At 48.2% G+C, this 23,014-nt stretch overlaps 1 protein-coding gene across 1 annotated transcript in view; it reads left to right on the plus strand.

The window, feature by feature from the left end:
- LOC127585816 (uncharacterized) overlaps positions 1 to 22,714 on the plus strand; it is a 73,677-nt gene extending 50,963 nt beyond the window's left edge. Inside the window, exons 13-18 of the mRNA XM_052043513.1 lie at positions 4,725 to 5,224; positions 12,580 to 12,675; positions 13,104 to 13,337; positions 13,579 to 13,895; positions 13,992 to 14,110; positions 22,093 to 22,714. Of these exons, the coding sequence (XP_051899473.1) occupies positions 4,725 to 5,224; positions 12,580 to 12,675; positions 13,104 to 13,337; positions 13,579 to 13,895; positions 13,992 to 14,110; positions 22,093 to 22,625 (1,799 nt within the window). The 3' untranslated portion in view covers positions 22,626 to 22,714. The remainder of the gene's footprint in view (positions 1 to 4,724; positions 5,225 to 12,579; positions 12,676 to 13,103; positions 13,338 to 13,578; positions 13,896 to 13,991; positions 14,111 to 22,092) is intronic.
- Positions 22,715 to 23,014: the final 300 nt, after the last annotated feature.

Here is a 23,014-nt window from a genome sequence, read left to right on the forward strand (position 1 = left end):
GTCCAGGATACTGTGATGACTGTATTACACGTGCATTGACCCCAGTGTACACTGTGTATGCAGTGTGTGTTTAACCCAGCGTTCGTTCTCCATACAGTGAATAATTTCTGTTCAGTGTGCTCAGTGTGTGGTGTGGTTTGTGTGTGAACTTTATTCAGTATTTACTATGAGCTGCATTCACAGTGTGTACTGTGGTCACTGTGCACTGCATCCAGTGTGGACCACGTCCAATTTTGTTCCATGTTCAGAGTTTATTGTCCCCATTGTGTACACCGCTCATTGTGCAGCGTTTACTGCAGTCCGTATGTGAAGCACACATGCAGGGATCAACAAGGTGGTCACAGACTGCAAAGGACGCACACAGGTACAAGACCTCTCTCTTTCCTCCATGCAAAAAGGACAGTAACTCAATGTGCAAATTTCCTCTCCCCTTTTCCATCGCCCAGGCCCCTGCAGTCAGAAGGAGTCAGCCTCCTGCATCTGGGAGTGAGGGTGGAATTTGTGTGGTGGGTCTCTGGGGAATCCACCTTGCTCTGAATCAGACCTTGCAGTGGGTCCCAGATCCCAAACCCCACATGTCTCTCTCCCACTGGGACTGTATTCCCTTCACAGTGTTACTGTGCCTTCCCACCATTTCAACCACATCCTGCCCGGTGCAGCCGGACAGAGAACTGTGAGCTGTTTTCCGGTAACTCAAACGTTCTGTTCTATTGTTGTTCTCTGACATGACGTGCTGGCAAGATGCACCTGCCTTCACACAGCTGAGACTCCCCTATGGTCAGCACCCCGTGCTTTACCAAGAGGGACTTTCTTTCCCACTGCCGTAACAACAGAAGAAGTGAGGACCAGGGAGGTTCACTTCCAGCAGTGAAATGGGCCATTCAGCCCAACTGGTCCAGTCCAGTGCTGACACTCCACACCTTCCCATCTCACTGTCCTGTCCCCACCCTCCCATCTCACTGTCCTCTCCCCACCCAACGTCCCCAACGCCGAGCCTCTGATCAGCACAACCGGCTCCAGTGGGGAGGCCACATTGTCCGCAGGGACAACACCAGAGTCCCGAGACAAGCACTCTACTCCCAGCTCCATGCCAGCAAGTGATTCCCAGGAGATGAGAGGAAACGTTTCAAGGGCATTCCCAAAGTTTACTTAAAACAAAACCCTCACTGAGCCGTGGGAATTCCTGGCCCAGGACAGCTCACACTGGTGGAGAGGCATCCTGGAAGGCAAGAGTACTCCGAGTCTCTCTGATAGAGGCACAAGGAGGACCAGCACAAACGCCGGAAGGTGTGAACCCCCCACCCCCAGCCACTCCATCAAGCACCTCCTGCCCCACCTGCAGCAGAGTCTGCAGGTCCCACATTGGCCCCATCAGACACCGCAGCTGGACCAGATATGAAGCAAGTCACCGCCAACACTGCGGGACTGCCGGAGAAGATATCCCCAGTGTTTGCCCCAGACTTTTACTGATCGCCTCTCATATCTCTGCATGTGGCTTGCTGTCAGATGTTGACTGAGAAATACATCTGTGTGAGCGTGTTGTGAGAAAGGTTCTTTTGGTATCTTGAAGATAAGGGTCTGGACACACAGTCTTTGTAATTTAAAAATGGTTTATTAACAAAGACAAACACGGGACAGAATGAATGGGAACAGATGCACACTCGCACACTGTCAAGCATGAGATCATGAATGTGGAGGGAAATCGCGACAGGGGGTGAGGTTCACACACACACACACACACACACACACACACACACACACACACACAATAACTGGGTACAAATGATCAAGGAATAAACAATACAATGTTTGGACACCCTGATTCTGCACAAACATTGGCTCTTTGGTCTCAGGAGTACTTAACGAATTTCCCTGAAGTAGTGCACAGCTTACCTCAACATCCTTGGACAAAGAAAAAGAGAAAGAAAAACCAAACATGCAGCACTTTTATGCTGCTGGGGGTCTGGGTGACCCAGCAAGGACAAAGGTGTTTACCTAATGGGGCGGAGCCGGACCCCTGATTGACAGTGGTATAGCTTCCGACCTGATAGGCAATGCTATCATCCGAACATGGGGGTCAGTAGTGTTGTCACTGTCATCTAACCTCTGGCCTTTCATACTACAGAGCGCTTGGGGATTTTTCCTGCATTTACTCAGCGACTGCACCTAAATGCCAGTTGTTGTTGTTGACTGCTTCCTCCATCACTGCTGAACATGGAACACAGAACAATACAGCACAGGGACAGGCCCTTTGGCCCACGATATCTGTGCTGAACATTGTGCCTATTCAATCTCATCCCACTTGCCTGTACATGGTTCATATCCCTCCCTTCCCTGCCTATTCATGTGTCTGTCTAAATGCCTCTTAAATGTTGCTGTCGTATCTGCTTCCAGCACCACCCCTGGCAGCACGTTCCAGGCACCAACCATTCTCTGTGTGAAAAAACTTGCCTCATATATTTCCTTTAAACCTTCTCTCAACTTGTATATCTGCCCAGACGTATTTGACATTCCCACCCTGAGGGAAAAAGACTCTGTCTGTCTATCTGATCTGTGCCAGTTGTTGTTGTTAACTGCTTCCTGCACAGCTGCTGAAGCACTGTGTTCCCAGACTTCTGTTCCTCGTGATCCCTCCAGTGTGCTGACGCTCCCTCCCTGGTGAGGAGACAGGAAACCACCTCAATGGGGTGTGGACCAGAGTAATTCTCCACAACTGCCGCCGGATAGGGGGAGCACTGAGTGTGCTCTTGGAGTCTGTTGGCACATTCGGTCTCGACTGGGTGAAAGCAGAGAGTTGAGAGCGAATATCTGGAGCAATTTTTTTATTCAAAATAAACTTTATTCATAATAAAAGAAACTATATACAATAATAAAGCCGTTCAAACCTTTACATTTGTGTACAGTTCAATTCTTAGTGTTACCTTTTTTATATAAAAACAGCACCAATGCCACACGTGTGGCTCCCTGGGGTAATACCCCAATCCCATATTTACAACATTTGAGCGGCTTCCTCGCCTGATCTCACCCCTCCTCCTGTGGTAGAAGAACCCTAAACTGTCGTCCTTCCCCACCGAGCCCTTGCGTTGGCTGCACCCAGCTTCAGTGCGTCCCTCAGCACGTACTCCTGCAGCCTGGAATGTGCCAGTCAGCAGCATTCCCCTACGGACACCTCGCAGTGCTGGGAGACCAACAGTTTTCAGGCAGACCAAAGGGCGTCTTTCACTGAGTTGATGACCTTAAAGCAGCAGCTAATGTCCGTCTCTCTGTGTGTCCCTGGGAACAGCCAGTAGATCAGAGAATCCTCTGTTACGCTGCTGCTGAGGATGAAACGTGACAAAGAGCCCTGCATCTTTCGCCACACCCTCCTCGCAAACCCACAGGCCGCAAAGAGGTGGGCGACCGTCTCGTCCCCGGCGCTGGCATCCCCGGGGCAGCGCACGCTGGGGGTGATGCCCCAACCGTGCAGGACGGATCTGACTGGGAGCAATTCCCCCACCTGCTGGCTGCACAGAGAAATGCACCTCCTCCTTCCCGAGCGGTCTCCCAGAGCTGAGGATGACTCGCTTCCACTCCAGCGCTGAGGTGACTGATGAGGCCAAGGTCACAAATGTCGTGGGTGACCGGGCAGCAGTGATCCCTGTCGTCCTTAATCTTCTGAGACACAGACCACAACCTAGTACAGGAGTCTGGAAGCAAGAGGGAGATACCAGCGTTAATCTTGGATCTCATAAATAAAGGCACAAAGCACAAACGCAGGGAAATTATGTCGAATCTGTATTAAACACAGGTTAGGCCCCAACTGGACAACGGCGTCTATTTCTGGTCACCAAACCGAAGGAATGAAGTGAAAGTCCCAGAGAGGTTGCAGAAGATATTTACTGGAATGGTTTCAGGGACGAGCAGGTTCGGGTCCAGGCTGAGACTGGAGCAGCGGGAGCTGGGTCTCCTTGGAGCAGAGAGGTTGAGCGGGGAGTTGACAGAGTGTCCAAGGTCGGGTCTGGTTTGGAGAGTGGCAATAGAGGGAAGCTGTTTCCGTCCGTGGGAGGTTCAATGTGACACAGGTTTGAAGAGATAACAAGCGGAGAAGGAGGGAAAATGCATTTTCAACGCCGCGGGGGTGGGTGACGTGCAGCCAATTAGGCTTCCGACAGGGAATTGCACAATTTCAATGTTCCTGATCAACAGACAAAGTGAATTTTAATAACTGTACAACCAGCAACGGAACCATCGTGAAAGTGACACAAACCGATAGCATCTTCACCTGTGAACAGACTGGAGTGAATGTTGCAGCAACTTTCAACATCCCTGAGACAAATGATGCAGTGCGTCTCCAAATGTCGTTTGAGTTGAGGCCAGTTGCAATAGAGGCGAGAGCTCAGATGGATATTAAAATCAATTTCAGTTTTATTTTTAACACCGATGAGGCGGGAGAGAGGTCTCCGTCCGTCCTGATCCCGGGCTCCGAACGGAGATGCGGGTGACAGGTTCCACTGCCGAACAGGTGCAACATCTCGACAGAAACACCTGAGGTCTCGTTGGCGCCGGGCCCTGTCCCTTTTTGTCTTTTCACAGACTATCCCAACCCCTTCTTTTGGTTTCAGCTCTGTCCAGGCTTATTTAATGTCTTACTGACCCCTCCTTCATGTGAGTTGAGTTGGAAGTGGCCCGGATACATTCACACTGGACACTTGCAGCAACATGACGTTCATTCCCTGAGACTGCAGCGTGTGTGGTGGACAATCGCGGTACTGCAGGGGTTCAGCAGCTCGCAGAGAGTGAAAGGAATGTGAATCAGGAAGTGCAGGGAGTTAACATGGCTTCGAAAGGCCAGGTCGAGAGTTTAACCGAGGAGGCAATTTGTCCCATCTGCCTGGATTTCTTCACCGATCCGGTTACACTGGAGTGTGGACACAACTTCTGCCGCTTCTGTATCACACGGTGTTGGGAAAGTGCGGAGAGAAACTCCTGCCCGGAATGTAGAGAGGTGTTTGCGGACCGCACCCTCAGGGTAAATCGGGCCTTAGCAAGACTGTCTGAGAAACTTCGAAATTTAAACTTGAATCCGAAAGAGAAGGAAAGTAAACTTCACTGCGAGGAACATGAGGAAGAACTGAAGCTGTTTTGTGAAACGGACAAGAAACTGATCTGTGTGATCTGTGCGGCTGCGCGGGAACACAAGTCTCACAACTTCATGCCGGTTAAAGAAGCTGTTAAAATCTACAAGGTAAAAGCAAACCCATTCTTATCACCTGATTACTTCACTGCAGCGTTACTTGTCTCCCTCCTTGTGTATACAGAGTCATGGAGTCATAGAGATTTACAGCACGGTAACAGGCCCCTCGGCCCAACTGGTCCATGCTGATCAAGATGCCCCATCCAAGCGAGTTTCATTTACCAGCGTTTGCACCATAAGCTTCAAAAGATTTCCAATCAATGTACCTGTCCAAGTCTTTTAGAAGTTGTTATTGATCCTGCCTCAACCACTTCCCTGGGGAGCTCATTCCATATACATACAACCCTTTTTGCCCCTCATGTTCCTATTAAATCTTTCTCCTCTCGCCTTAAACCTATGCCCTCTAGTTCTTGATCACCCAGCCCTGGGGAAAAGACTGAGTGCATTCACCCTTTCTATGCCCCTCATGATATACACCTCTCAATCTCCTACGCTCCAAGGAGTAAAGACCCAGCTTGTCTAACCTCTCCCTATAATTCAGTCCCTCAAGTCCAGGCAACATCCTTGTAAATACTTACTGCACTCTTTCCAGTTTAATTACATCTTTGCTCTAGCAGGGCGACGAAACCTGAACACAATACTCCAAGTGTGGCCTCACCAGCGTCCTGTACAACTGCACCATGACATCCCAAGTTTTATACTCAAGGCCCTGACTTTGGAAGGCCAGCATGCCAAGAGCCGCCTTCACCACCCTGTCTACCTCTGACTCCATGTTCAGTGAGCCATGTACTTGTACTCCAAAGTCCCTCTGTGCTACAGTACTGCCAGTTTCATGCCATGCACCGTGAAAGTTCTACCTGGATTTGACTTTTCAGAATGCATCACCTCGCACTTATCCGAATTAAACTCCATTTGCCATTCCTCAGCCCATTTACTCAGCTGATCAAGATCCCCCTGTAATTTTTGACAACGTTCTTCAGTCCACTATACCACCTTTCTATGCATCATCAGCAAACTGTCTAAACATTCTTATCCAAATCATTGATACAGGTGAGTCCAGGACTGAGCCCTGAGGCACACCACTAGTCACGGGCCTCCAGTTTGAGAAACAACCTTCCACCATCACCCTCTGCTTTCTCACATTAAGCCAATTTTGTACCAATTCAGCCACCTCTCCTTGGATTCCATGCAATCTAACCTCCCAGAGCAGCCTACCATGTGGAACCTTATCAAAAGCCTGATTGAAGTCCACATAGAACACGTCTGCCGCCCTGCACTCCTTGACTTTCTTTGTCACATCTTGAAAAAACTCAATCAAGTTCTTAAAACACGATCTCCCATGCACAAAGCCACACTGACTACCACTAATCAACCCCTGCCCAGATGTCCGTATATCTTATCCCTCAGAACCCTCTCCAATAACTTAACTACCACAGATGTTAAACTTACTGGCCTAAAGTTCCTGCGTTTTTCTTTGCCGCCCTTCTTAAATAAAGGCATGACATTCACTAGCCTCCTGTCTACCAGCACCTCACCTGTGGCCAATGATGATGCAAATATCTCAGCCAGATCTCCCGCAGTTTCTTTTGCAGCTTCCTACAGTGTCCTTGGATAAATCTGGTCAGGCCCTGGAGATTTGTCTACCTTCATACCTTTCAAGACATCCAGCATCTCCTCTACTGTAATACAGACTATCCCCAAGACCTCCCCATTCACATTTCCTAGTTCTGAAGTTTTCACGTATATCTCCATGGTAAAAAAAACAGAGAAATAAGGACCTTTCTCATCATAAGGGACCTTTCCCATCTCCTACAGCTCCACATACAGCTATCCCCTTTGTCTTTGAGGGGACCTATTCTCTCCAGTTATTCTTTTTCCCTTAATATACATAAAATCTCTTTGGATTTTAGAACCATAGAACAATACAGCATAATACAGGCCCTTCCGCCCACCTTGTTGTGCCGCCCTTCAAACCACGCCTAAGACTATCTAACCCCTTCCTCCCACATATCCCTCCATCTTAAATTCCTCCATATGCTTATCTAACAATCTCTTGAACTTGACCAATGTATCAGCCTCCACCACCTCCCCAGGCAGTGCATTCCATGCACTAACCACTCTCTGGGTGTAAAACCTCCCTCTGACATCTCCCTTGAACTTCCCACCCATTACCTTAAAGCCATGTCCTCTTGTTTTGAGCATTGGTGCCTTGGGAAAGAGGTGCTGGCTGTCCACTCTATCTATTCCTCTCAATATCTTGTATACCTATATCATGTCTCCCCTCATCCTCATTCTCTCCAGTGAGAACAGCCCTAGCTCCTTTAGTCTCTCCTCATAATCCATACGCTCCAAACCAGGCAGCATCCTGGTAAATCTCCTCTGCACCCTTTCCAACGCCTCCACATCCTTCCTAAAATGAGGTGACCAGAACTGGACATGGTACTCTAAGTGTGGCCTAACCAGAGTTTTGTAAAGCTGCATCATCACTTCGCGGCTCTTAAACTCAATCCCCTGACTTATGAAAGCTAACATCCCATAAGCTTTCTTAACTACCCTATCTACCTGTGAGGTGACTTTCAGTAATCTGTGGATATGAACCCCCAGATCCCTCTGCTCCTCCATACTGCTCAGAATCCTGCTATTTATCTTGTACTCCGCCTTGCAGTTTGTCCTTCCAAAGTGTACTACCTCACACTTCTCTGGATTGTACTCCATCTGCCACCTGTCAGCCCAGCTCTGCATCCTATCAATATCCCTCTGCAAGCTTCGACAGCCCTCTACACTATCCACAACACCACCAATCTTTGTGTCATCTTCAAATTTGCTAACCCAGCCTTCCACCCCCTCATCTAAGTTGTTAATAAATATCACAAGAAGTAGAGGTCCCAGAACCGATCCCTGTGGGACCACTAGTCACAGCCCTCCAATCTGAATGCACTCCCTCCACCACAACCCTCTGCTTTCTACAGGCAAGCCAATTCTGAATCCGCACGACCAAGCCTCCCTGGATCCCTTGGCCTCTGACCTTCTGAAGAAGCCTACCATGCGGAACCTTGTCAAACGCCTTACTAAAATCCATGTAGACCACATCCACTGCACTACCCTCATCAATCTTCCTGGTTACTTCCTCAAAGAACCCTATCAGATTTGTGAGGCAAGATCTTCCCTTCACAAAGCCATGCTGGCTGTCCCTAATCAGTCCATGATTCTCTAAATGCTCATAGATCCTATCTCTTAGAATCCTTTCTAACAGCTTACCCACCACAGATATAAGGCTCACCAGCTTGTAATTCCCTGGACTATCCCTACTACCACTTTTGAATAAGGGGACAACATTCGCCACCCTCCAATCCTCCGTTACCATCCCCGTGGACAACAAGGACTTAAAGATCCTAACCAACGGTTCAGCAATCTCCTCCCTCACCTCACAAAGCAGCCTGGGGAATATTCCATCAGGCCCCGGGGACTTATCTGTCCTAATATTTTCTAACAACTCCAACACATCCTCCCTCTTAATATCTACATACTCTAGAAAATTACCCTCACCAACACTGTCCTCAGCATCATCAAGACCCTTCTTCTTGGTAAATACTGAAGAGAAGTATTCATTGAGAACCTCACCCACTTCCACAGCTTCCGGGCACATCCCCCCACCTTTGTCTTTAATCAGACCTACCTTTACCCTAGCCATCCTTCTGCTCTTTACTTACGAGAAAAAAGCCTTGGGATTCTCCTTAACCCTACTCGCCAAAGCCTTTCCATGTCCCCTTCTCACTTTCCTCGGCCCTTTCTTAAGTTCCTTCCTTGCTACTCTATATTCCTCACAAGCCCTGTCCGATCCTTGCTGCTTACACCTTATGTATGCTGCCGCCTTCTTCCTAACTAGTTGTTCCATCTCTCTCGTCACCCATTCACACATTGGTTCCTTCACCCTGCCATTCCTTCTCTGCCTCACCGGGACAAATTTAACCCTAACATCCTGCAAAAGATCCCTGAACATTGACCACATCTCCATAGTACATTTCCCTTCAAAAATGTCATCCCAATTTACACTTCCAAGTTCTCGCCTTATAGCCTCATAATTTGCCTTTCCCCAATTAAATATCTTCCCGTCCTCTTTCCTCCTATCCCTGTCCATGGCAATTCTAAAGGTTATGGAGCAATGGTCACTGTCCCCCAAATGCTCACCCACCAATAGATCTGTCACCTGTCCCGGTTCATTACCTAAAACTAGATCTATATGGCATTCCCTCTAGTCGGTCTGTCAACAAACTGTGTCAAGAATCTGTCCTGGACATACTTAACAAACTGCATCCCTTCCAAACCCTTGGCACTAAGTAGGTGCAAATCAATATTTGGGAAGTTGAAGTCTCCCATTATAATAACCCTGTTATATTCGAATCTTTCTAAAAAATGCCTCCCAGTCTGCTCCTTAGTATCCCTACTGCTACCGGGGGGGCCTATAGAATACTCCCAGGAGGGTAACTGCCCCTTTCTTGTTCCTAGCTTCCACCCACATTGACTCTAGAGAGGATCTTTCTACATTATCTACCTTTTCTGCAGCTGTAACAGTGTCCCTGACCTGTATCGCCACCCCTCCTCCTCTTCTCCACCTCCCCCCATCCCTTTTAAAACAGAAAACCAGGAATATTCAATATCCATTCCTGCCCCGATGTCAGCCATGTCGCTGTAATAGCCACAATATCATAGTCCCATGTACTTATCCAAGCACTCAGTTCATCTCCCTTATTCCTGATGCTTCTCGCATTTAAGTAACTGCACTTTAGCCCATCCACCTTACTACTTTTATAGCCTGTACTCTTGCTTCTCCTTCCTCAAAGCCTCTGTACCTGTCAGATCTGACTTTTCCCCATCCCCTTCTTCCTCTGACCTACTCCCCTAGTTCCCTTCCCCCTCGCAATCTAGTTTAAACCCTCCTGAACCACCCCAGCAAACCTGGCTGCAAGGATATTGGCCCCCCTCAGGTTCAGGTGTAACCCGTCCTCTCCGTACAGGTCCCACCTTCCCCAGAAGAGATCCCAATGATCCAAAAATCTAAAACCCTTCCTCCTGCACCAACTTCTCAGCCATGCATTTATTTGCCATCTCCTCCTATTCCTACCTTCACTATCGCGTGGCACTGGCAGCAATCCTGAGATCGCTACCCTCGAGGTCCTGTTCTTCAGCCTTCTGCCTAGCTCGCTAAACTAATTCTTCAGGACCTCAGACCTCATCCCCATTTTCCTTAATCTTCTCTGCTAAAGCTCTCCCATGCCCCCTTTTTGCCCTCCTGATTTCCTTCTTGAGTCCACTCCTGCATCCCCTCTTGATTCGCTTGATCCCAGCTGCCTATACCTGGCCCATGCCGCCTCCTTTTCCCTGACCAGGGCCTCAATATCCCTTGTTATCCAGGGTTCCCTGCTCCTACCAGCCTTGCCCATCACTCTAACAGGAACATGCAGACCTTGAGCTCTCACTCTCTCACCTTTTGAAAGCCTCCCATTTGCCTTTGGTCCCTTTCCCCACAAATAATCTGCTCAAATCAACCTTTGCAAGCTCCCATCTCAGACCATCAAAATTCATTTTGCCCCAATTTAGAACTTGAACCTGTGGACCAGTTCTGTCCATTTCCATAACTAGTTTAAAATTAATAGAACTATGGTTACTGGTCCCAATGTGCTCCCCCAATGACACCTTAGTCACCTGGCCCGCCCTGTTACCCTAGAGTAGGTCGTGCTTTGCCTTCTCCCTAGTAGGGGCCTCTATATATTGCCCAAGGAAACTTTCCTGGACACACTAATCAAATTACACCCCATCTAAACCCTTAAGAGTATGTGAGTCCCAGTCTATGTAAGGAAAGTTAAAATCCCCTGCAATGACAATCCTATCACACTTGCAACTCTGCACAACCTCCATGCATATTTGTTCCTCTAATTCCCGTTGATGATTTGGGGGCCTATAGTACAACCCCAACTATGTGATCATCCTCTTCTCATTTCTCAGCTCCATCCATAAACCCTCACTGGATGATCCTCCAGATATTTAAGCTCTGACTCCTGCTGTAACATTCACCTGAATCAAAAATGCAAATCCCCTTCCTCTCTTTTCCCTACCTGTACCCCGCCTAAAGCACCTGTACCATGGAACATTAAGGTACCAGTCCTGTCCCTCCCTAATTGTTTCTGTAATTGTGAGAATATCCCACTCCCACACAGTTATCCACACCCTGAGTTCATCCATCTTACCCGTCAGACCTCTTGCACTGAAATAAATGTAGTTTAATCCAGCAGGCTTTCCTCACTCCTGCCCATTCTTTTGCCCGTCCTGCCTATTCAACTGACTGACATCTGCAACGCTTTCTAGCCTCTCATTTGTTTCTCTAGTGCTTAGGATCCCAGCCCCTGCCAAATTAGTTTAAATTAGTATATGACAATAAACTGACCTGAATCTGCACGGCATGTTTTTAGTAAGTTTGCTGATGATACAAAGGTTGGTGGTGTTGTGGATAGTGTAAAAGGTTGCTGGACATTACAACAGGATATTGATAGAATGCAGAACTGGGCTGAGAAGTGACAGATGGAGTTCAACCCGGATAAGTGTGAAATGATACACTTTGGGAGATTGAATTTGAAGGCAGAATACAAGGTTAATGGCAGGACTCTTAGCAGTGTGGAGGAGCAGAGGGATCTTGGGGTCCACGTCCGTAGATCCCTCAAGTTTGCTACGTAGGTCAATAGGGTTGTTAAGAAGGCGTATGGAGTGTTGGCCTTCATTAGTCGGGGTATTGAATTCAAGAGCTGCGAGGTGATGTTGTAGCTCTATAGAACTCTGGTCAGACCACACTTGAAGTATTGTGTTCTGTTCTGGTCGTCTCATTATAGGAAGCATATGGAAGCTTTAGAGAGGGTGCAGAGGAGATTTACCAGGATGTTGCCTGGACTGGAGAGCATGTCTTATGAGGATAGGTTGAGCGAGCTAGGGCTTTTCTCTTTGGAGAGAAGGATGAGAGGTGATTTGATAGAGGTGTACAAGATCATGAGGCATAGATCGAGTGGACAGTCAGACTTTTTCCCAGTGTGACAATGGCGAACATGAGGGGACATAATTTTAAGGCGATTGGAGGAAGGTATAAGGGGGATGTCAGGGGTAAGTTTTTTACACAGAGAGTGGTGGGTGCGTGGAATGCACTGCTGGCAGAGGTTGTGGGGGCAGGTACATTAGGGACATTTAAAAGACTCTTAGATAGAAACGTGAATGATAGAAAAATGGAGGGCTTTGTGGGAGGGAAGGGTTAGATAGATCGTAGAGCAGGATAAAATGTCGGCACAATATTGTGGGCTGATGGGCCTGTACTGTGCTGTGGTGTTCTATGTTTTTGTCTAACTCCTTTACTCTCTGATTCCGAGGATCGGGTTAAATCTTCCTTGGAATCTCTCACAGAAAAGAAATCAGTGGTCCAGGAAATGGAGCGGCAACAGAAAGAGAAGATCTCCAGAGTTCGGGTGAGGCCTCCCTGTGCAGAATTTCTGATCTTGTTGTGAAGTTTTGTTCCCTTTAATGCCCAGTCGCAGAGTAGCACAGCTCCGGTGACCTGGGTTCGATCCTGACCCTGACCTCTGGTGCTTTCTGCATGAACTTTGCACGTTCTCCTTGTGACCATGACGGTTTTCACCCACGTCCCACAGACATGCTGGTTGAATAGTTAACTGGGTACTGCAATTAACCTTATGAAGGTGGTGATATTTGAAGCAGGTGGGAGTTAATGGGCCAGTGAGGGAGAATATTTTTCAGGGAAAAAGTGAGGGAATGGGATTGAAGGGATTGCTCTAGGAACCAGCATAGATTTGATGGGCTGAATAGTCACCTTCCATGTCATAAGAAAATACAGCACAGCAATATAGTAAATTAATTTTCACCTTTCATTTGACAGGAACAGTCACACAACCTTCAGTCCCACATCACATCCCAATTTGCTGAACTGCACCAGATTCTCACTGAGAAGGAGCAGCGCTTACTCAGAGATCTCAGGGAAGAAGAGGCGAGGATTCTAAATTCAATGGAGAAAAATCTTCGAGAGATTCAAGAGCATTTAACTTCTATTCAGGAGGACCTCTCAGATTTACAGGAACAGATGGATCAAGGGGACAGCATGATATTCCTCAAGGTGAGAGATGACATTACAATTCGGTTCAATTAAAGTGCATGGTCACAAACTGCAGAATGATGTATTTGAAATATGTGCAGTGTTTACCAATAGTTGTCAACTGATTTAAACCACAGATGTTTTGACTGTTGTTGTCCCCAAACTGGCCTCCCACAATAACTGTACATCACAGGACAGTCTGCAACCTTCTCGGGAATGAGTTACCCTGATCTTGACACTGAGCTGGTGATTGTTTCTGTGATTGCCGCGTATAATATCCCCTGAAACACACATTAAAATCCAGTTTCTGTCACTAGCTGTGAGTGGGTCTGGTGCAGTGGGTGTGAGGGTCCTTTGTCAATCTGTGGGAAGTGAGGTTTTTTACTTGGTGGTTCTATGTGGTTATATGTCCCTTCTGCAATATCCTCTTTCTCTGTGTGTCAGCGGGAGTGAGTGTTGGGAAGTGGGAATTTTCAGCAGCTTGGGTCAAATTCCTGTTGTCGGGATGTGGACAGTCAGTCTCAGTCAATTCAGATTTGTGTTGTACTTATTTCAGGAGGAAGTTCATTGGAAGAGGAGGTAGGACATGGTCTTTCCTGCAACTCTATATGGATTTGTAAAATAGATCAAATATCACTAATGCTCAGTTTATAACCAGCTGTTTAATATTTGCAGGATTAGTGATGAGCACCAGGCATTGTCAGTGACTGATGCTGCCTTGCTGTTTGAAAAATTCGATCACCCCATTTTGTTCAACACAGCGTTGAGAAAAGTATTTGACACAATTCAGCAAGGTAAAACATACAGTTTCCTTTGTCCTTCTTCATGAGACACTTTTGAGTAAAACTTAGATGCAAAGATTGACTGTAGTAACGGGCTGAAGGGGAGCTGAAGTTTTAATCTGGCACCAACCCCACCTGCTGGGAAGCATCACAGTCACATGCTCAGCTGGAGATGTCAGATCCCTGAACACACCGACACTGGAGCACAATACAACCAATACACGGGCTGTTAGATGAACCACTGCATCCTGAGCCCATCCACACTGCACAAACACGCCAACACATGAGTTTGAATCCCACCACAGTAGCCGTGGAATTAATATTCACAATGAAATGATAGGGAATAAAAGCTGGTATCAGTGTGGTGACCGGGATTGTCAGAAAAATACACCCAAGTCCTTCAGATGAGGAAATCTGCACCACTCACCGTCTGATCTGTCGGTGACTGCGGACTCTGTGTGACTCAGGTCTGCCGCCTACTGGACTCGCGAGCCTCACAGTTGTTATCAATTGAAGCGTTGCAAGAATGAGAGCGGACAGAGCAACCAGCATTGACCTCGGCCCAAGATTTCATCTCGGGAGAACACACACAGCCTAACTGGCCTGGCAAAGCTCCCCTCACACACATACACAAGGAGGATTGGTAGATTGTGGCCAGAGCCTCCAGAATGTACGTTGTTTTTTCCCTCAGTAACCTGTAATCCATTCTCTTCAGCCCCAGTGAATTTATTCGTTTGAGCAACTCTCACACGTCACACAATGTCAACACACACCATACATGTGGAGAAGCACAGTAACACACAAACACTTCAATGTGCACACACACTTATATTTAATCCAACCAATCCCCAACTCCCCACGCCCACCCCCACACTCACGCACAGAAACACATACCCAGACGCACAGCCGAATGGAACACACTGTCAGAGACACAGACACATATTTCCATTGAGGAATGAAACCTGCCGCCCTTACCCAGTTGCCTGTTATGTGGCACTGAACTGCTCTCTGACCTGACTCGTCACCTCATCAGTTCACGGACAGGCTCCAGGGTGAGATTCCTCAGGAGGATGATCTGGGAAGGGGTTTGGTAGATGTTTAACCCCAGGGAATTCAACACCCATTTGTGGCTATTAAACTGTGAACAGTCTGTGGTTGTACACTGAGGCTCCAGTTACAGCTTTAGTTCACTTGATTTCTCTTCTCCCCAAAAACCCGACCGTGCTGAGGGGGGTGGGTGGAGTGTTTGACTATTTCCAAAGCCGGGACCTCCCTCCACTGAATCCCCAGTGTTTCAGCAGTTCTCAGATCCTCATTTCCTCCCCTCGGGCGGTTCTTTTATAGAGTTAAGAAACAGGACAACAAGTCAGAAGCTGCGATCCCAACAGCAGCAACTCCCCCACATCCCCAGCATATCGACAGCTCTTTAGAGCCATAGAGTTACACAGCACGGAAACAGGCCCTTTGCCCCATCTCATCCTTTCCGGCCAAGAAGTCTTCCTGAGCAAGTCCCATTTGCCTGCGATGTCCCATATCCCTCCAAACGTTTCCCATCCATGCACCTGTCGAAATGTCTTTTAAACATTGTAATTAAACCTGTTTCTACAGCTTCCTCTGGCAACAAATTCCATATCCCTACCTCCCTCTCTGTGAGAAGATGCCCCACAGATCCCTCTTAAGTCTTTTCCCATCATAATTCTTTTCCCTCTAATTTTAGACTGTGCAATCCTGGGAAATAGACTGTGAGCCTTCACCTTATGTGTGCCCCTCATGATTTTCTACACTTCGATAAGGGGTTACCCCTCAACCTCCAAAGCTCCAGGGAAAATAACCGCAGCCTATCCAGTCTCTGCTTATAACCCAAGCCGTCCAGTCCTGGTAATGTGCTCCTGAAGCTTCCTGTCCAGCGGAATGACATCCTTCCCATAGTTGGGCAACCAGAAATGCACACAATACTCCAAGTGTGGTCTATCAACAACTTGTAACATGACATCTAAACTCCTGTACTCAATGCCCTGACCGATGAAGGCAAGCATGCCAAACACCTTCTTCATCACCCTGTCTACCTGTCTTGCCACTCTCATGGAAGTATGTTGCTGTGCCTCTGGGTCTCTCTGTTTTACAACAATCTCTGCCATTTACAGTACAAGTCCTGTCCTGGTTTAACGTACCAACACACAACAACCTTGCACTTGTCCAAGTTAAATTGCATCTACCATTCTTTGGCCCACTTTTCTGGTTTCCCAGTTTCTCCTGTCTACATCAATGGTAGGAGGTCGAGAGAGTTGAGAACTTCAAGTTCTTCAGAGTGAACATCACCAATAGCCTGTCCTGGCCCAACCATGTAGATGCCATGGCCAAGAAAGCTCATCAGCGCCTCTACTTCCTCAGGAGGTGAAAGGAATTTGGTTGGTCTCCATCGACCCTCACCAATTTTTATCAATGCACCACAGAAAGCATCCCATCTGGATGCATCACAGCTTGGTATGGCAACTGCTCTGTCTGGGACCACATGAAACTGCAGAGAGTTGTGGACACAGCTCAGCACATCACAGAACCCAGCCTCCCCTCTATGGACTCTGTCTATACTTCTCGCTGCCTCGGTAAACCAGTCAACATAATCAAAGACCCAACCCATCCCAGACATTCTCTCTTCTCCCCTCTCCCATTGGGCAGAAGATACAAAAGCCTGGAAGCATGGACCAGCAGGCTCAAGAACAGCTTCCATCCTGCTGCTAAAAGACTTTGAATGGTTCTCCAGTATGATAAAATGGAATCTTGACCTCACAATCGACCTTGTTATGATCTTGCACCTTATTGTCTGCCTGCAGTGCACTTTCTCTGCAAATGTGTCACTTTATTCTGCATTCTGTATTGTTGACCTTGTCCTACCTCAATGCACTGTGTGATGAATTGACCTGTATGAACGGTATGCAAGGCAAGTTTTTCACTGCACTTTGGTGCAAGTGACAATAATAAACCAATTCCAGTTCCAGTTCAGTTAATCTAGATCCTGCTGTAATCTAGATAACCTTCTCCACTCTCCACTATTCCACCAATTTTGCTGTCATTTGCAAACATTTAACCATGCCGTCTACATTCTCTTCCAAATCGTTAATGCAGATGACCAATAACAGTGGACCCAGAACTGATCCCTGTGGTACACCACTGGTCACAGGGCTCCAGTCTGAAAAACAACCCTCCACCACCACCCTATGGCTCCTCCCACCAAGTCAACTTTGTATCCAACTGGATTGCTCACCCTGGATCCCATGTGATCTCACCTTCTGGACTGGTCTTCCTTGTGAGACCTTGACAAAGGCCTTGTTAAAGTTCATGTGGACAATGTCTACCACCCTGTCCTCTTCAATCCCCTCTGTCACCTCTTCAAAAAACTCAATCACATTTGTGAGGTGAGATTTCCCACACACACAGCCATGCTGACTGTCCCTAATCAGTCCTTGCCTTTCCAAATGCTGGTAGATCCTGTCCCTCAGATTTCCTCCAGTAACTTTCCCACCACTGATATTAGGCTCAGCAGCCTGCAATTCCCTAGCTTATACTTGCAGCCCTTCTTAAATAACAGCACAACATGAGTCACCCTCCAGTCTTCCAGCAGCTCACTTGGAGCTAAATGTGAGGCAAATTTCTCTGCCAGGGTCCCTGCATTTTCTTCCCTTGTCCTAATCTCTGAGGATAATCCCCGGGGATTTATCCACCGTAATATGCTTTGAGACCACCTGCTCCTCCTTGTTTGCACTGTGGTTATGTTCCAAGACATCACTGTTCATTTCCGATAATCCCTTTCCTTATTCTCTCCCTTGTTACTCTTTTGCTCTCAATGGACTTGGAGAATTTCATAGAATTGTCCTTAATCTTAACTGCCAGAACTATCACATTTTCCTTTAGCCCTCCTGATTTCCCTCTCAAGTCTACTCATATATCCACACAAGTGTACAGTATCACAGAGTGTCTGAGCTCCTGTCTGTGACAGGAGGGTGATGTTCAGGTATACCGCTGTTGGAGCAACATTTGCTGATAGTACAAAGGTGTTGTAAATAGTAATTGATGCAAACCCTCCCTTCTGGTTGTACCTCCTCTGTCCAGTCCATTCCTCGTATGGCTTTTATTATGCAAGTCTGGGAGTAATGATGACTTGCTGCAATTGTACAGGGTCTTGGTGAGATCGCACCTGGAGGAAATTGGTGTTTTATTGTCACATGTACCGAGGTACAGTGAAAAACTTTGTTTTCCATGGCATCCATACAGATCAATTCATTACGACAGTGCATTGAGTTAGTTCATGGGAAAACAATAACAGAATTCAGAATAAAGTGTTACAGTTACAGAGAAAGTGCAGTGCAGGCAGACTCTAAGGTGCAAGGCAATAACGAGGTGGACTGTGAGGGCAAGGATCCATCTTATCGTACGAGGGGGCCGTTCAGTAGTCTTATAACGGTGGGATAGAAGCTGTCCGTGGGCCTATTGGTACTTGCCTTCAGGCTTTTATATCCTCTGCCCACTGGGACGGGAGAAGAAGAGATAATGTCTGGGGTGGGTGGGGTGTTTGATTACACTGGCTGCTTTACTGAGGCAGTGAGAAGTACAGACATGAGTCCATGGAGTGGAGGCTGGTTTCTGTGATATGCTGTGGTGTGTCCATGACTCTCTGCAGTTTCTGGCAGTCTCAGGCAGAGCAGTTGCCATACCATGCCGTGATGCATCCAGATAGCATGCTTTTTTATGATGCATCGATAGAAATTAATGAGGGTCAAATGGGACATTTCAAATATCTTTAGCCTCTTGAGGAAGTAGAGGCGCTGATGAGCTTTCTTAGTCATGGCATCCACATGGTTGGACCAGGCTATGGCTGATGTTCACTCATTGGAACTTGGAGCTCTCAACCGTCTTGACCTCAGCACCATTGATATAAACAGGAGCATGTGCACTGCCCCACTTCCTGAAGACAATGACCAGCTCTTTTGTTTTGCTGATATTTGAGCTGAAGATTGTTGTCATGACACCATGCCACGAGGCTCTCCGTCTCCTTCCTGTACTCTGACTGACAATTTTTTGAGATTAGGCCCACTCCGCTGGTGAAAACTGCTAATTGTAGGGAGAGCTAGAGCAGAATCTGGCCACGCAGTCGTGAGTGTACAGGGAGTAGAGTAGGGACTGAGAACACAGCCTGTTCAGGATAATCGTGGGGGGGGGGGGGGGTGTTGCTGCCTATCCTCACTGATTGTGGTCTGTTGATCAGAAAGTCAAGGATCCAGTTGCAAAGGGATGTGTTGAGTCCCAGATCCAGGAGTTTGGAGATGTGTTTGCTGTGTACAGTTCGGTCCCCTGAACTAACCAGGACAGAGCAGCATTGGAGGCAGTCGGAAGGAGATTCACCAGGCTCATTCCTGGGGTGAGGGGGTTGTCCTATCGAGAGAGGCTGGATGGATTGGGTCTGTGTTCCATGGAGTTCAGAAGAATGAGGGGTGACCTCATTTGTACATAAAAGATCCAAAGGGGCTTGGCCGGGTAGATGTTGAGATGTTTTCATGAGTGAGAGAGTCACACAAAAGCGGACATAGTTACAAGTTAAGGGGCCGGACATTTGCAACTGAGGTGTGTAGAAATTTCTTCTCTCAGATGGTGGTGGATCTCTGGAATTCTCTGCCCCTGAGGGTGGTAGAAGCCTGATCATTAGATGTATTTAAGGTGAAGATAGTTTGCAAGATTGAGGAATTGGGGGTTATGGAGAACTGGCACAGAAGAGGACTTGATGCCAGCATAGATCAGTCATGGTCATATTGAGTGAAGGGTCTGTTCCTGTGCTGTACTGTTCTATGTTCCATGTTTCGAAGAATGAGAGGAGATCTCAGGGAAACACAAAATTCTTTCAGGGCTCAACAGGAAGGATGCAGGGAGGATGTTTCCCCTGTCTGAGGAGTGGAGAGTCAGGGGTCACTGTCTCAGAATGGGGTGTACCCTCAGAGGATGGTGTATCTTTGGAATTCTCTGCACTGGAGGGCTGTGGGGCCTCAGTCATTCCGTTCATTTAAAGTCACAGAGTCACAAAGTCGTACAGCAGAGAAATGGGCCCTTCGACCCACCATGTCTGTGCTGACCTATTTCTCCATCCCAACTCTCCCCAGAACTGAAGTCCTCTGATCCAGACAACATCCTGGGGAATCTCCTCTGCGCTCTCTCCAGCACAACCACATCCTTCCCACAGTGTGACGAGGAGAACCGGACACAATGCACCGGGTGTGACCTAACCAGTGTTTTGTAAAGTTGCAACATGACGTCCCAACTCCTACATTCTGAACCTCGACCTTTGGCCCAATTCATACATGCTGACCGAGGTGCCCACCTGAGCTCGGCCCATGTGTCTGCATTGAGCCAAAATCCTTCCAAACCTTGCCTGTCATCAGTTCTCTGCCCCAGGCCTCTTCTGTGCCGGTTCCACAGAGCCCCCAATTCTCCAATGTTACAAAAGATTGTCCACCTCATTTTCTACCGCATTACAGAAGCGGAGGTGCTGGAGTTCTTTAAATGCAGAAAGGTAGATCAGGGCCTGATCAAGTTTCTCGTAGGACATTGTGGAAAGAAAGAAATTGTGGGGATCCTTGTGGAGATATTTGTACCATCGATATCTACGGGTGAGATGCCAGAAAACTGGAGGGTGACTCGTGTTGTGCCTTAGGCTGCAAGGAAAAGCCTGGGAAGTACAGAGTGGTCAGCCTAACGTCGGTGGTGGGGATGGTCATGGATGAGCTGGCCAATTGGATACAAAATTGGCCTGGTGGTCGGAGACAGTGGGTTGTGGAGGAGGGTTGTTTTTCAGACTGGAGGCCTGAGGCCTGTGACCAGTGGTGTGCTGCAGGGATCGGTGCTGGGTCCGCTGCTGTTCATCATTTAGCATGGTTTGTAAGTTTGTGGATGAGATTAAAACTGGCGGTATGGTGGACAATGAGGAGGGTGATCGAAGATTACAATGGAACCTTGATCAACTGGGCCAGTGGGCCGATGAATGGCAGATGCAGTTTAATCAGAGAAATGTGGGGTGTTGCATTTTGGGAAGACAAAGCAGGGCAGGACTTCCACAGCAATTGGTAGGGCCCTGGAGAGTGTTGTAGAAAAGAGAGACAGAGGGGCGCAGGTACATCATTCCTTGCAAGTGATGACACATTTAGACTGGGTGGTGAAGAAGGCATTCAGCACGCTTGCCTTCATCGGTCAGAATATTGAGTACAAGCACTGGGACTTCATGTTCTGTCGCAGGCCACATCATCCCAGACATTGTTCAGGCCACATTTGGAGCCCTGTGTACAGTTCTGGTTACCCTGCTGTAGGAAGGATGTCATTGAACTGGAGAGGGTGCAAAACAGATTTCCAAGGATGTTACCGGGACTGGAGGGCTTGGGTTATAAGGTGAGGCTGGATAGGCTGGGACTTGTTTCCTTGGAGGGCAGGAGGCTGCCAGAGGCAGATGGGAGGGTACAGTTACAAAGTTTGAAAGACATTTGGACAAGTACAAAGTGATAAAGGGCCAAACCCAGGCAGTTCCACAAGTTGGTCTGTACAGACATTGGGCTGAAGAGGCTCTTTCGGTGCTGCACAGCTCTCTGGCTCCATGATCTCCCCTTTAAATATCTCCAGTAACCACTCAGCCCAATCCCCTCCCCTCCCATCTGCCTCCGTCTCCACCACCTCCCAGCAAGAGCTCTCGTTACCCCGCCCCACCTCTCCATCCCCACCCACAGTGTCTCCACCCTCCTCACTCTCCCCACTCACTCTCCACGTCCACATGTCACTGCCATCGACATCTTTTACAGACCCACTGACTCCCACAGATACTTTGGCTACACCTCTTCCCATTCGGTGTAGCTGCTGCTCGACTGTCCTGGAGGCCGAGTGGCCTCTCCGCCAGTCCCGGTGCCGCGCTGCCCGAGTCTCCCCCTGACCCCCGGGACTCTCTAATTCTCTGCTTCTCCCCCCAGTCTCCGTCACCCTGGATGTGGAAACGGCGAGTCCGGAGCTCGAGGTGTCTGAGGATCGGAAGAGTGTGAGATGGACCCGGACCCGGAGGGATCTCCCCGACACCGGGAAGAGGTTCACAGACTGGGAATGTGTGCTGGGATCGGAGGGATTCACATCGGGGAGACATTACTGGGAGGTGGAGGTGGCGGGGAGTCGGGGCTGGGGTCTGGGAGTCGCCGCAGAGTCTGTGCAGAGGAAGGAAGAGGACGAACTGATCCCGGAGACCGGATTCTGGGTCATCGGGCGGGATGGTCACGCTCTTTATGTGAACACCTCCCCTCCATCCCTTCTCCCTGCCGGTCGCATCCCCGGGAGGGTGGGAGTTTATCTCGGTTACGGGTCCGGGACAGTTTCATTTTACAGCGCAGACACCAAGTCCCATCTCCACACCTTCACTGGGAATAAATTCACGGAGAAACTTTATCCTTTCTTCTGGACTTGGGATGGAAACCGGTGGCTGAGAATCTGCTCCGGTTCCGCTCCGGGTCTGTAACCGGGTCGGGTCCCGGGACCGGTGTCAGGAGGAAGTCAGTGTAAATATAAATGTGGGGAGAGTGAAATAAACACGAATTGGCATTAGAACTGTCGACCCATTAATTTTAACGCGTTAACTGCATCCGGCAGCGGAACAGAAATACTTCTGTGAAAATACAAAGATTGAACCGCGGGCGGCGGCTCCCCCCGGTCCTAAAGTCCACTGGATCTAAGGTGGTGTTGACTGGAAAGGAGATAATGTTGTGACGGGGGGAGTTGTCAATAGGAGGGAGGGGGTGGTTGGATATGACCAGAAGTGAGAGAAAGAAAGCTGAATGCTGGGAGTGTGAGATACAATCATCTGTCTCAATTCAGTGTCGACCCCCGAGGGCTGTAACGTGCCCAGTC

The sequence above is a fragment of the Pristis pectinata genome, chromosome 34, assembly GCF_009764475.1.
Source record: "Pristis pectinata isolate sPriPec2 chromosome 34, sPriPec2.1.pri, whole genome shotgun sequence".
In the NCBI taxonomy this organism is placed as follows: Eukaryota; Metazoa; Chordata; class Chondrichthyes; order Rhinopristiformes; family Pristidae; genus Pristis; species Pristis pectinata.